This window comes from Larus michahellis, chromosome 2, assembly GCF_964199755.1.
Source record: "Larus michahellis chromosome 2, bLarMic1.1, whole genome shotgun sequence".
NCBI classification, from domain to species: Eukaryota; Metazoa; Chordata; class Aves; order Charadriiformes; family Laridae; genus Larus; species Larus michahellis.
The window spans coordinates 164,968,302-164,984,050 of NC_133897.1; the positions used below are offsets into that span (position 1 = coordinate 164,968,302).

At 40.5% G+C, this 15,749-nt stretch overlaps 1 protein-coding gene across 13 annotated transcripts in view; it reads right to left on the reverse strand.

The window, feature by feature from the left end:
- AGO2 (argonaute RISC catalytic component 2) overlaps positions 1 to 15,749 on the reverse strand; it is a 67,642-nt gene that overhangs the window by 46,388 nt on the left and 5,505 nt on the right. For 5 of the 13 annotated variants that reach the window (XR_012585811.1, XR_012585810.1, XR_012585809.1 and 2 more), the window contains exons 1-2: positions 5,377 to 5,569; positions 1,745 to 1,940 (exon numbers count right to left, since the gene is read on the reverse strand). Coding sequence is in view for 4 of the 13 variants with exons in the window: in XM_074577905.1 (XP_074434006.1) it covers positions 1,745 to 1,940; positions 5,377 to 5,476 (296 nt within the window). In the remaining 9 variants the exon portion in view is untranslated. Of the gene's footprint in view, positions 1 to 1,744; positions 1,941 to 5,376; positions 5,570 to 7,118; positions 7,257 to 15,749 lie in introns of those variants that run through there. The other 8 variants (XR_012585814.1, XR_012585813.1, XM_074577906.1 and 5 more) reach the window with 4 other exon arrangements.

A 15,749-nucleotide genomic window follows, 5' to 3' on the forward strand; every position in this document is an offset into this window, starting at 1 on the left:
TCACGGCTCACAAAAACCGAGGCACAGGCAAATGCGTGTGTATCTACGTATATGTAACGCACGCAGGAATAAGCACTCAAAAGAAATAAAGCATACACTTCATCAAGCGAATCCAATTTGTATTCTTCCAACACTGCACTGAGAAACATGCACCATACCACTGTCAAATGCATTTATGACATCCTTGTTTACTGCAAAAGGCATTTAATCTATGCAGATTTATACTTGCTCCTATTACCACAACAGAGGGAGTGACTAACCTGACAAAGTTGAGCAGGTCAGAAGCTGTCAGCACAGACAGAACTTGCTACTGAGTATAATCTGCCTTTTCAGTGAGAAAGATTGCTTTATTATTTAGTAATTAAGCTCTCTGCCATTGACGAGCAGCCACCCACACGCTGGACCATCACACAGAGAGCCACGACACACACAAGAGCTGTGCAGCAGCTACAGAGGCAGGGCAATCTGCACCAGCCCGCAGCGTGCCAGCTGGCAGGGCTGGAGCTGGTGGCAGGGATATCCCTTAATGAAAGCAAATCACGGCTCCCACTCTGAAAAAAGTGACTGCTGAAAATTTTTTGCAGCACTCACAATGCAGTAAGAGTATGTCAGTGAAATCAGCAGGTTACCCTTGGGCAAGGAGAGAGTTCAGCTTAATACACTTACAACAGTGTTTGCTTTTAAAATTAAATTCAATTCTTGACTAGCTTAAAAATTAAATTTATAGTACATCACCACAGGAAAAAAAAACAGGACAGCAAAGCACAGCGATGCTGCTTTATGAAAATGCTATCTTCACCGACTTTTTGGTACAACAATGGATAGTGCACTCTGGTTTATTAATTCACGTTAAGAAAGCTTTGGCTTTCGGGTGGCTTTTTTGACTCCACATTTTGTTCCTGGCTGCGTATTCCACCCCTGTGACCTTTTTTAATAAGGAAAAGTTTTGCTCTTGAATATATAAACATGCCATTCCGATCCTCTACAGTCAAGATGTAGGTAGTTACGATGAAGACACTTTTGTGGTTTCCAGTTAGTGCCAAGTCTTGTTCTCAAGTTTCACTTCTGGCAACACCGCTTTTTCAAGTCAATGAGGTTGCCACACTGTGACTAATAGGGCACATATGCAAAATGCAAGACCTAATTGCTTGTTTCTTTGGCCAGACGATCTAATGTTTTCACCTTGCTATCTGTTTCAGGAGCATATCTTTCCCTTATATAGAATCTACTGATGAAGGAAAACTTCTTACCTAATTTAGGCCCTACACAATCCTCTCGCAGCAGCACAAACAAATGGATTTTGCCCCGCCTTGTCAGTAGCGGAAGGTGGGAAAACAAGCTGGTAACACCAACTCCCTGCTGAAGGACTTGTCAGCCAACTGCACTCCAATATTTAATGAAGCAACACTAAGAATCGTATTTATCAAGTTGGCTTATACTGACCTAGCTCCACTGGGGTTAATACAGCTCATCCATCTGTCACCAGTGGCTTTGATCAGCAGCATCTTAAGATGCTGACAAGTTCAAACAAAATAAGGGACAATTAGGACAGAAATCTTGGATTGGTACAGAAAGACTTGGAGAAAAAAATCCCTGTTGATGGATATGCAAAGTCGGAAGCTATCAGTACAACCAAAGACAGACACATCCTCCATGCTGTCAGTGAAGACTGGCACATGGCTCCAGCATTTTCAAAGGAAAACACAATGTAAATAAACTGAGGAAAAGCAAAGCACTGTATTACCTGTTAACTCTTCTAGGGCATTTTTCTGGCTTTATATCCAATTCATAATGGTAGATATCTATTTTAGGAATGTCCATTTCAAAGAAGTTGGCCTGCAGTTTGATTGTTCTCCCAGAAGTGCCAAAATCTGGTCGAGGAGGGGGTTTAAAGGCATATCCCTGTATTGGTGGTGGCAACGGTGGAGGAGGTGCAAGCACTGAAAAAGAGAAAGCACAGGTTAGCTGTATCAACCTGACAGTTAAACAAATTTACAGGCTATTTGACCAATGAAGCACAGCACATTTTAACTCCTAACTTTTTTTTTAAGCAATCTAAAATCTGAAAAAAATCTGCCATCAGGAATCCGTGAATTCTGACTCTCTTCTTCCCATGCTGGTTCACCATTTGCTGTATTTCCTAGCCCTTATTACTGAACAAAATCTTCAAATCAGTTGCATTTTCTGATACTACATCTCAGCTGGGTGCAAATTTGAGAGGCCAAGCAGGTGCTGCTGGGAAAGCATAAACTAGAACTTTGTTGCAGGGAAGAACCTTGGTTTTGAAACAGACACCGAAGCGAATCACCTAAGCACATTTATTTGAGCAAACACCTATAAAATGGAGTTTCTACCACTTAAACCACCTTTGCAATCACATTTGGATGAGCTGCCTGCATCTAAAGCAAATACAACGCATGCGTGCGTACTGTATTCTTGAGCTCAAACACCAGCCGTAGATCAGACAACTTGTGGTTGTTTCCATCTACAAAATTCCACTAAAAATCTATGGAGAAGTGTGCAAGGGACCAACTCGCGTATTCAAAACTCCGGCAGCATCAGTACTCAGGTTTTCCATGGTCAAGAGTAATAACAACCTGCAGCAAAATCTTCACATGTGAATTAACCCAGGAGGCTTCTCATTACTTATGTAAGAAACCAGGTGTGGTTTCCTGGGATTATCAAATTCAGTCCTCTGTGAACACCAGAAACAATACACATCCCTTCATTAACACATCAGTCACCACTTCCCCACCCTCACTTTCCCTACTGGAAAGCTCTTTCAGAACTGTGATGCTCTAACACTCAGAAACATCCTTCCACTTTTATTTATTCCTTGTCAGATGGACCTTAGAGCAGGATGCACAGAACGCGTCCAGGCGGGTTTGGAATGTCTCCAGAGACAGAGACTCCACCACCTCTCTGGGCAGCCTGTGCCAGGGCTCTGCCACCCTCAAAGGAAAGAAGTTCCTCCTCATGTTTAGGTGGAACTTCCTATGTTCAAGTTTGTGCCCGTTACCTCTTGTCCTGTCCCCGGCACCACTGAAAAGAGCCTGGCCCCATCCTCCTGACACCCACCCTTTAAGTATTTATAAGTGTTGATAAGGTCCCCCCTCAGCTGTCTTTTTTCCAGACTGAAGAGACCCAAATCCCTCAGCCTTTCTTCATCGGGAATATGATAGGGTTTTGTGTTGGTTAATTTTTTTAATAAAAAACTTATTGCTTTTTCTCCTTTCGTTTATGTTTGGGAAGCTTGTTTCAGGTCTTGTCTTTCAAATATATTGAGCTATACACGCGCTTTTCTTCCTCCTTTTCATAAACATCACCATTAGAATTTGGGATTCTCCAACATTAACTCCATCGATGGCTTGTTGCTAAAGATTTGTGCTTTCATGACCTAAACCTTCAGGTTTCTGTGATAAAAAGATTATCTCGTTTCCCTAATTTAAACGTACTGACTCCTTCAGTTTTGCTTTCAATGGAAATACAACAATTCTCATTTGAATATTTTTTCTTCCTATTTATCCATCTTGCCTTTGTCATCTTTTCCCAATGCTCACAGGACCTCTGCTTACTTCAAATATTTTTCAGAACTCACTCAGGTGGTCCCCACAGCCAGCATCTCCCCTTGCTTAGTGTGACAAATTCACAAAGTTTCTGTGTCATTAATTGGAAAGAGCCCTCTATTCTGGATATGACAATTAACAAAGTTATCCATAGCATTACCACTACGGCTGGAAAGTAATGTAAAAAAATACTCCCACAAATATTTATACTTGCAATATGACAAAGGTTTCTATTATCCACCTCCAAATCAGATCAGGAGGAGCGGCAGCAAGCATCTACCTCTGCTCCATCAGAATCTCACTCCCCGTCTTTTCCCGAAGAAATCTGGCTCCCACCTCTGATTTCAGCCACTGCGTTGCTTCATGTTTTACAGCTCATCACTGCATTAAAGTACTTATTTTTATTTCCACCTTTTGTCATAGAACATTCCCATTAGAAAGCAACGTCCTAGTCATTAACATTATTCAACGATTTTTATTTTTTTTTTGCATTGTTCCATAGGATTCCCACAGCACCAGCCACTCACAAATATTTCTCTCTTCTGCCCCGGCTCCTGGGTTTGAACACTTCAATTTCTTGTTATCCACACCCTGTATTACGGCTGAATTACGTACTGCCTTACCACTACTACCTGGTCAACCATTACCACGAGCATTTCCCGTCTCTGTCCAGTCCACTTTTATGCTTTCTAACATTTCTCTGGCTACTACCACATCCTAATTCCCCTGCCCTTCCTTTTTCTGTGCCAGATTTGGTACGTCACGCCTAGTTTTCAGAAATATCAAGAAAAAAAAAAGCTTACAAGACTTGGAAGTACAACGGGGGGAATCCCCCACAAGGTATTTATGCTGCAAAAAATAATTAGTTTTGTAATTAAGCAATACATCCTCCTCCTGCTGTATTAAAATGGGATTGTTTACTGCTTCTCACAGGGACGTAACGAAGCCGTATCTGTAAGTGTTCAGGGATCAACACAATCCCGTGTTGCTCAACAACATCATTACATTCCTCCACTGGAGTTTTAGTGACAAACAGTAAATATAAGTGAGGGAATATATTCAGTTTGGGGAATAACATGAAACACGGGAAGAAGCACAGACTCCTGGGGAAAGATGTGATTGCAGAGCTTTACAACCTGCATGTCTGCTGGAGGAAAAAAAAACAACCCAAAACTCAAGCTGTTCAGAAAGCAGGACTAACGCCATCCTGTATTTTCATTTTAAACATTTTTTTCAATGATTTTTTTAAAAGGATACAATAAAAAAAAAATTAGAAAGGAAGCTATTTCTGGCTCAGGTCCCTAGGCAAACTTATTTAGGGCAGGGTGTTGCTTCAAGGAGATAAGTACTGTTTATCAAACAGCAGCATTGACCCGATAAGCAGTCAACCTATATTTTTGCCGCATAAAACAGATACGTATGCCTTAGCTATAGGACTGAGGGATGTGAATTGAACTTCAAGGGAAAAAACTTGAGTATTACAACTGTTGATCTGAATCCACTTTTTGGACTCCTGCCTCAAACTGAGAAAGCAAAATCAAACTATCTTGGGTGAGATGTACTACAGCAACCAGCTGTGAAGGGCAGTCACCAAATACTGAATTTGGTGTTGACAGGAGAGCCTAGAGCCTTATTACTCTTTTCCATCAAAGAAAAAACGATGAGCCTCAATCGTAAAACGCAATTGCTATGTTCAAAGTGATTCATCTGCCCCAGCTCCTTGTTCAAGCACTCCGGCATAATTCCCATCGCTCACTCACTTTCAAAGGTACCAATATAAGAACACTCTTCTTAGCACACAGGTTCCTACCAAGGAGGTTTTGCAGCATGATGAGGTGTGTTACAGAGGACACCGCTGGACACTGGAGCTCGAGGTGATGTCCTGCCCAAGGAAATCTGCCAAAATCCATACCTCAACACGTGTTACTTGCTCCATTCCTGTTTTTCAGAGACCCCTTCGCTAACGCAGATGATGCTTTTGGAGAGACGCTATTTCAAAGCATTGGAAAATCTACATGCCTACCTAGATTTTACTTTTAAAGCACTGTCAAAGGAAAAATGAATTAGAAGAAAGATGAAAGACTAATAAAGTGGAGCATCCGTGTGATAAGTATCAGAAGCTCCTCACTCATTTGCTACATGATAATATGAATAATGAGGATGTTTCAGCCTTGATATGAAGATTGAGACCATCAAGAGCCCCATTTTAAAAGTGTGAAGTAAGGTAAGCTGGGTACTGAATGATGAGGTGCCAGTATACTGTCTTTAGGCTTATTTTTATCATGAAAAAACAGACTTCCTATTATAATTCATCCAATTTACATAGACCGAACATTCATAGTTATCAATCTTAAGAACAGCAATTTCTAAAATAAAATAATAAAAAAAAAAGAAATCTGGAAGACGACAGATATTAGAAAAATAACATTCTTGTGGCAGTTTTCTGAAATAAAATTAAATGTCAAGCAGCATTGCTCTGTCAAAAGAGAGCAGCAGGGAAACGGGGGTGGTAAAGAAACTCTGCAAAATCCCAGAAATGCTGCTTCAGTACAAACACCAGAGTTTTGCAAACTGAGAACAGGACTGCAAGCGCAAAGCTGTCAGCATGCGTGCTCCTACTCCAGCACGTTATTGTGGATCAAAACTAGAGATAAGACAGTGACTCAAGGACTCAGCTGGCCAAGACACTCCGAGTATATAAGAGGTGCGAATGAGCCAGGCTCCTGAATGAGCGTGGCTCAGCTCGTCTGCTCCAAAATCCACACAATTATGCAATGATGATTTTTCAGGAGCGTTTAATTTATAACCATTTCCCAGACTTAGAGCGTTCACTTCTTTTGTCCTTGATTCTTCATCATCTTTTAAAGCTTAACTGCTGGTGTGCTGAGCACCCTGCAAGCGCTGCCAGTCAGCACTAAACTTGCACGTTGAAGATTTTTTAGCAAAGAATTATGCAATTTTAATGCGCAGTCAGAGCCCTAATGAGTTACTAAATAAGAAGGGGCCAAACGAGTTGCATCTAAGGGCTTGTCGACACAGGAAATCATCTGAGCATAATGATACTAGTGTAATTATATCAATAAGTTTCCTTGTGAGGCAAGTCCTAACGCATATTTAATAATCAGGTGATGTTTTCACAACTCAAAGCATGTTTTAGCACTGGGCTAACGCAACCTACATTTGTCGATAGGAAGTCTCTCTAAAACCATTTTTCTAAATATATAGCCTCTAAATGGAACTAAAGTGAAGGAAGGAAGCCTTATTTGGAAGCTTTACTTTCAGCTAAGGTTTCTAATATCAGACAGCAGGGCAGCTCTTCCAAATCATCGCTTGGGGATGTTTTCAGATATTGCTGTGCAAGAAAAGATGCACTTTTCAAAGTATTTTAGATAAACTAATTACTTGATACCCAAGTATTTAGTAAAAGAAGGGCAAATTTCATGCTAGCATACAGAATTTTAATTCAATATGCAATTCAATTCTCCTGCAGCATTTGATTTGATCCACCTCACTTGCCAACCCCAGCCTTACAGACAGCACAGATGATACAACCATTGTACGTATTCATTGCTGCCTCCAGGTCAGTTACGGATTCCATCACACAGACGCAGAGAGGAGGCATCGCTCCTTGGAAAAAACAGGGTTTAATAACTTGTCTTCAACTAGGCATCAGCTGTTTTGCCTCCAGAACTGCAGGAAACAAAAAAATGGCAAATGAGTTCATCATGATCAGGTTAAAAAAAGACTAAGACTGGGAAAGGAACAGACACATCTGCTTGAAAAGGCTTTTCCAGCAGCTACTGCAGAGGTGCTGAGTATCATGAACATAGATTAATGCAGGTTGGAAGGGACCAGGTTGACTTGTCCAGTCAAGTTTTGAATATCTTCAAGAACAAAGTTTCCACAATATCTCTTACAACCTGTTCCAGTGTTTGATCACACCCGTGGTAAAATAAACTTGCCTTTTACTCAACTGGAGTTTCCTGCATTCCAGCTTCTGTCCCTTGTCTCCTGCCCTGTTCTGGTGCACCTGCCATAAGTCTGGCTCCATCTTCTCCATAGCTTCCCCGCAAGTAGTTGTAGACAGCCCAAAGATCACCCTTTAGCCTTCTCTTCTTCAGGTTGAACAAACCTAATTCTCCCAGCCTCTCCTGATATGTCATGTGCTGCTACCCCGAGCCATCTTGGTGGCCTGTCACTGGGCTTCCAGACAGGTGATGTCCCCTTTTAGGAGCCCAGCCTTTAGATACAGAATGGGAGACTTGGGGAGGAGACACTCCATGGCGGGGGAAACAGGTTTTCCAGAAATATATATATATATATGGTCACAGCAAGAAAGGGCGTACAGGGAATTCAGCCTTTTCTTTTTAGGACCCAACTGAAAAAAAAAAAACCTTCGGGCTGCCTTCAAGTTTTCTTACAGTCTGAGTTTTATAGAGAAGTTTAACTTTCACACTGGCTTTCTGTTAAGAACCGTTAGAGAAAGATAGGAAAAAGGCTGGCAGTGTTTTCTACGAGATAAGGAAAACTCAAAGCTGCAGCTCATAGTCCCTTGATATTATGGGGGGCAGAAGAGTCTATATGGAACCTGTACATCTGTCTGCTGCTCATTAAGCACGTTTTAGAGTACAGAAACTAGAAGTTCTTCGGTCAAGCTATAGCATTGTTGGATTAGATGATGCACAACAAATAAAGGTAACGGGACTTATCTATTATCCCCAAGAACTCAACAAACCACAAGAAAAGTGCTGGAGGGAAGCAGAAGAAGAGATGATGTAATCAGAAGTTCATTTAAATCTGATATCTGTTACAGCATTATCTTAAATATCAGTTATCGAAGGTTCTTTACTAAGATCTGATTGCCAGAAGATTTCATGAGGTTTTCTCCTAATAATGCATCTTCTAGAAAAACAGTACTTTGTAAAGCCCAGCATGGCATATAACCTCCAGATAAGCATCTGGAGGAATGGAAATAGGTAAAAAGGGAAAAACAATTCTTCTTACCTTTTTATGCAAATAAAGTATACCTAAGACTACTTCAAACAACTCCTTTAACCACTTGTGTTTTAGCTATACAAATTAGGCCAATTATACAACTGGGTGGAGGGCTAACAGATTACTAAAGGCAACCCCAGAAAAAAAAAGGCGGGTGAGGAGCAGGCAAGCCTGTAAGCCTTATCTATACCCACTACGAGGAATCCATAAACTCAGCGTAAAAGCCTTATTGCCCTAGAAATCAAGTAAGATCCAGTAAGTTGTACGGCGCCCAAAGTGGTCATTGGACACATCACATTCAACTTCTAAAGTTGCTTTTCCTTTTATTTAGTGGCAAAGTAAAGACATGGTGCTGTTAACAATGCTTTACAACTCTTATTTGTCCAGCGCCACATGGGGTGTCCCTGTTCCCCATTGCATTCAGCCTGTTCCTGTACGTCTCTCAAGTACCTGCTCATTCCAGGCCACCCGTGTCTCCACTTACATTTGGAAGCCAACCCTTAAAGACACTTAGCTCAACTATCTTCTTGCATTCCTCATTTTTTGTGCATGTATTCAATTTCTGTTATTTCTTTTCTCACTCTGACCATGTATAAACTGTGTCTGGACCCCGTCAAGGATTCCTATATGATGTGTTTCACATCATTTTTTGATGGAACCCCTCTCTAAAGGTTCTTCTGGTCTCTCAGTGAGCAGCTAGCACACGTTCTAACCACGGCACATTGGCGTACGCCAAGGTGGGTTATCAGAGTTAGGGGTGCTTCAATACTGACAAGCAAAAACGGAGGAGCTGTCCTAGTATTTGGTCATATTTTAAGTCCCATGTATGACTATTGAGACATTTAGGGATCCCACTCTGCCAGATTGCTTCTGATGTCTTAGCATTGTAGTATGAAATTAAAAACCTTAACCAGGAGTCAGAGTGTTAGATAAACAGCATTGCCTTCAATCTTGTAATCTCATTACCTTCAGTGGACCTAATCTAGAGATCATTTTTATGAAATAAATGTCACTTACTGCAAAAGAATTCAAGCAATGTTAATTCTCAACTCAATCCTTTTATCTACTGAAAGACATGGCAGAGGGGTTGGACTAGATGATCTTTAAAGTTCCCTTCTCACCCAAACCATTCTAAGATTATTTTGTATGGAATAAATAATCAGTTACAGATCTATAGCTCTCTTGGTTATTCTGGTTACTTTTTGACCCCTGTAAGATAGAGACAGGATTTCTTCATGGTGCCACAAGTGATATGATCCCCAGAGACCAGAATCACTCCCAGACATCAATGGTGTGAGTGGGTGTTGCAGTCAGAGATAAAAGGGAGAAGCAAGACATCAATCCAGCTTGCCGTGTAAGTTATGACCACGTTTCAAATAAGAATACGTGAAAGATTACAAGGGCAAAATGCCAGAGAACTAAAGAGGAAGAGATCAATGCTCCACCAGAAAGCAGCAGGTGAGAAACAAAGAATGGTTCTTCTCTCCAGCCCACAAGCTTCTTCTGGACAATGGCAACTTGCAAAAGACAACAAGTGTTAATTTCTTTTTTTTCTCTCCCACATTCTGCTTCCAGCCTAGACCTTCAAAGTTATCCTCCAAATTTTCAAATGCTAACAAGTTCGTTCTCACCACACCACTGGCCACCTGCAAGCAGGACAAGGGGCAGAAGCACCATCAGAGCACACAAGGAGCATACAGAGCATACAGTATCTATCCCTACTGTTAATAAGCGAGGTGGTTTAACTGATTCCTGTACACAAAACTGTACAAAGTACTACCGAAAACCTTAAAGGATGTAGAGAAATGCTTTTAATTACAAACTGCAATGTTGAATTACGTCATCCAAATAGTGAGCCTCAGCCAAACAATGGAGGGGATGCTTATGGCTTACCCACAAGTCAGCAACCAGTTTAAAGTTAAATGTGAATTCAAACTACAAAATAACTCTGTCTTCAGCCAAACCTCTACTTGATAAAGGGGGAAATGGAGAACATTCTTAGTGCTATTTATCACACTTGACCATAATGATTCATTCACTTTTCCATACCTTAGAAAATGATTAACTAATTCCAGATGCCTTTTCTAACAATTTAAAGTAAAGAATGTAATAGGATTTTCTCCATTCATAAAGAGCAATGCCTCCATTCAATACAATCTCTGTTCTTTGCCACTCTAAAAGGCCTATGTGGTGAATAGACGCACCTATGAGAGGAATAAAGACACCCACTAGGATCTATTCTCCCTTCATGCTGCTTCTTCCCTATAGAAGGCAAGACCAGAAAGATCTGTATTCTTCATCCCATGTTACTCTTCCTTTACCCCCCTTATGTTTGCTGAAATACTGCATTTAGGTTAGGAAAGAAATGTGGCTTCCCCTCCTTCTGTATTAGTTGACGGCATAGGTATGTATGAAACAACACAACCCAGCCTCCATATTTTTAAGTCACTGGTAGGCTGGTAAAGTGTGACTTCTTTATCCATCAGTACTGACTTCCAATAATATTTATTTCAATGCACAGACTGAAACTTCCATTTAACTATTCGGTGTGAATATCAAACGAACAAGCGCTTGCATTCAGTCCCAAGGACAGCACAGAGTCATTCCAGCTGGTGCCAGGCACAGCACCGAGCTCAGCGAGGGGTCCTCAGCCCCAACCCCCCCCCCCCATTAAATACTTCAACTTCTTCAAGTACACACTTTTGTCTTTGCACACACAAACAGCCACCAAATAACACCATTATACTGTACACCTCCCTAGGACACCTCATTCCCTCTGTAACTCGAGATCTCAGTATGTTGTAGATTTTTTTCCCCTCAGAAATAGTAAGAACTGGTCTGTATATCATAGCTCACAAACGGACCCTGGAGAGACCAAGTGATCTGAACCAGAGTCAGTTCTCAGCACAACGTTGCTCCTCCAACCTCTCTGGCAACACCTTTCCCTTCCTTCTCCTTCCTTGCCATTACACCCCATGCCTCACCTCCGGCCTTCTATATTATTAGAGACACTAGGGCCCACATGCACACAAGCTCCACTAAGCCTAACGAGCCCTAACAGCTTAGACTTTACTCTGTTGCCGCTGACATGTCTTTCTAGTGAGCTGTGCCTCACCAGCTGGAAACTGGTGCCACAGAGGCCCCAAATCCCCATTCTCTCTGGTATTCACATTGTATACAATTTAATGAAAAACAGAAATTATTTGTCCTCAGCTTATTAAAGAAAAAAGCTAGGAGGGCTGTATTTTGTGCTGTACCTTTGCAAGCACATCCATACCCCAACAGACTTTGGCTGGCAGTATTTTTGTGTAAAATCTAAAGATAAAAAAATCTAAGTTGTCTTCATACCTAAAATATTTTTTTCAATTTATAAAACTCAACTGTTGAGCTATAACTCTGAAGCAGTCATGCTTTCCTTGAAAAAGAAATCTTTCCCCATACCCACAATGGATTAATCTACAAAAACATGAACACTCTCATGGCTTAGTTTCAAAATAGAAAATTCACAGTTAGGAGCTGAGGTTATGCTTTATTTTATCATTTTAGGTAGTGGAAGCAGCTGTAGGAGCATCTTTAACATGCAAGAGATCCAACAGTATCTACTGCGGTTTCAAGAGATAGGGCTGTGGTTTTTCAGCATCGCTGAAAAGAGAGGCAAAATGCAGGTTCCTAATAATGGAATAACTGAGATATGACGAGAGCGTAGGCTTTCAGCAGAACTCCCCAGTGAGAATTTTTTTTTTTTCCTATTACATCATGGGGCTTTTTTTCCTCCACCTGCTTCTTGTAAGCAACTTAAGTTCTCATATTAGGTGATACAAACCAAAACTCAACTGTGGCACTGTGCCACCCCAGTCGTGACGGCAACAGCATGGGAGGAGACAGCAAATAATGGCATCTCACTAGAGGGAGATCCAAATCCCCACAGATATTTTTTTTTTCGCTGGAAATAATTAATCTTCTCCTGCAGTGTCACTATCAAAACTTTACTCCATGTGGCACTCAGTCCTGTAAATTTCCATTTTTGGTCTGTGCATTATTTTAAGGGCTCTGTGAAAGGTAAATTAAAAAAAAAAAAGGCCCATACAAGTTTCCTACAGAGTGGCCTATACCTCCACTGAAATTTTACATTAAAGGGGATTTGAAAGTCAGAAACAATTAGAAAAAAAATAATCGCTACTGTATTCTAATCACATAACGAGACCCAAACAATAAAGCTCCACTTCCTTGCCCCGGTGGGAAGTTTCCTCCTTCTGAATGAAGCTCTCACTTTTTAAAGAACACACCCTTATGCAAATATTCTGAATCCATACGAACTATTCCTAAGCATTGCTTCATTAAACGCTGAAGCTCTTCCTAAAAAGAAACATACCGGTTTACCAAGACATTCATTCTTCTGTATTGTCATTTCTACATGAACTGGGGTTTCTTCTCTACTTTATTTTTGTTTTGTTTGCGGTTAGAAGGGTTGGTGGTTTTTTGGGTTTTCTTTTTAAACCTATGTGTCTCATTAACTTTCTCAACAGAAATATTCAAGTTAGAAGAGCTGAGGTTGACAAATTCTAATGTTTGACAAACCTTACATTTCACCGGCAGTTAAAAAGCACAAACAAGGAAACCCCTGCTCTCCCAAAGTCTTGTCCTCCATGTGGAAGCAAACGAAGATTTCGGAAACGATGGAGGAGTATGATGGGGCAAGAGAGCACAACCAACAGAGGGACCAATAAAAAAAAAAAAAAACAACAAAACAGTAGAAAGGGAGCATTCACTGCAAACCACAAGTCCTATGAAAGGACAATGAAATAAGTTCATTATCTAAGGATAAGTGAAGCCAAGAACACAGCAACATTTAGATAGGAATTTACCCTCTGTATGAATAGACGCCTGTCCTTTAACAGTAAACACTTGCTAAACAAGTTTCAGAAGGTATATAACGAGGCCGTAGTAATAATTATGTTTTAAAGCATTATTCATCTACATGACAAGTTTAACTTCAAACAATTTTTAGATTGATCTAGCTAAGCCAGTGAAACCTCCCCTCTTGGGAACTCTTCTAAAATTGGCTTATTTAAAATAAATCTAAATTAGCAGATCCACACACTTCCTACTACTAAATTAAAATTTAAATTTTATTATTTTCTCACATTAATAAGCTCTAATATAAATTTCATGACTGAACTAAGAATACAAAAAAAAAAAGCACCAGTAAGACAAAAAGTTCTAAAGCTCCAATCTGTGACATTAGCAGCTCAAACAGAGCCACCCACAATATCTAACACCGCCTGCCAAGTCAGCTCCTCGTCTGGCCAAAAAAGAGTTGCTTTTTTTTTTTTTCTAGACTATATACAAAATCATCAATTTGCTTCCCTATACGCAAATCCGTGCTGTAACACCAACATAGTTTCAAGAGTGTATTTCCAAGGTCCCCAAGATGACATGCTGAGATCAGTTATCCTTCAGACTTACACATATTTTATGGAATTATGGGTTATGTGATTTAACTCTTCACACAGGTGAAAGCTAACATTAAGCATTTTCTCCACGTTCCAATTATAAAGCAATTTGTACAAGGGAATGCAATGAGCTCGTTGCCAGAAGATCTGTTAGGGAAGACATGCGGGGCCCAAAACAGTGCAGATGTATGTAGTTATCCTGTATCTCTGAAAAGTTAAATATTTTAACACTTCTCTCAGAGACAGAGACTTTCACAACTGCGGAGCTACTGTGGCATATATTAACACTGGCACCCAGGCCTTAACACCTTCACTTCAGGCCGTAATAAGCTCACATACAACTTGAGCTGGTATAAGACAGAATGAGCACCAAAAGAGCAGCCCTGCCTTCACGCAGCTGTTCAGTCTGCCCTGTGCGTTATGAGTGTTCCTGCAGAGAAGGAAAGCAGTTAAAACTAACTAGGAGAGGAGAGAAAGGCAAGGAATGAGAGGGACTTAGTTTTAGTTGGGATCAGTCCGCCCAAGAGTGCACAATGCAGCCTCCCACACTAACGCCTGCACGACCGTTTCTTTTGCAGCAGGGATAGATTAGGCCGGTTTAAGATGAATGTAAAACTACAGGCTGATGCATGGACAGATTTTAAATCTACTTTCAGCAACACAGAGTTTTATTTTTCAGTTGCCTGTTTGATGAAGTTTGAAGGGAGACTAAAACCTACAGCAAAACCAAAACACAACTCAGCAGCACTGGCAAAAAAACAGAAGAGGATAAACAAATTATAGTAGGAGAGAGTGAACTACTCTGGCCACATCTGTGATTAAAAAAAAAAATAAATCTATTTCACAACCCAAATAGAAACAGAATTTGGCAGCACTGTGGACAGCTCAATCAGAACTGAATTCAAAAGACAACACCGATGGCAGCAGAAAAGAAAAACATCAAAGCAAGCTTCGGACTGACTTGATTATGTCATTATCAACGGTACTTTCACACCTTCTATCATAGTACCATCCCAGCTTCTATCTTGGCTGTGTCCAGTTTTGTAGGTCACATAGTTTTTAAAAAAAACCCCAAAACTTATCTTTCTAGAAAGCCTGGGGATCAGGTACCACATGGCTTCGCAGCTGCGGCAAAGCTATAAAGAAAGATATTTAGGAGAAATATTTTTCCTTAATGCAAAGGGAGACTACAGAAACAGATGAAATAACACTCATACTACAACTTTTTATTTAAAAGCACTAAGTTTACTCTGAAAAGAGAATAGTAAAAGCAAGACAAATTAAAATGGAGAAGTTAAAAATGAATTGCACTAACCTATGGTGCTCGCTAAACACACTGAAAGACACCACCTACTGAAACAGTCGCAAGTATACAAAAACACGGGCATCACCTCAGCCTGAGGATTAAAACAAGCACTTCCTGGACAGTACTAAAAAGTCTCTTTGAAGCACTACTTCTTAGAAATGGCTACTAAAGAGAACTGTGTAGTAACAAATGACAACTCTCCTGTAAGACATGAGATACACTACACAAGTCCAATCTATCTGGGGATGACGCCATTCAGGTCTGCCTTTTACTTTTCGCAATTTTGATAGCATAAAAAGTATAAGGAAACATTTAAATTCAAATTGGGGTATTACAATAAATGGCAAAAGAAAACACAAAAAAAAACCCCTTGCACCGAGTTGGAAAGTGCTGCACTTCCCTAGTCAATAGGGTAAGAGATACTTTACA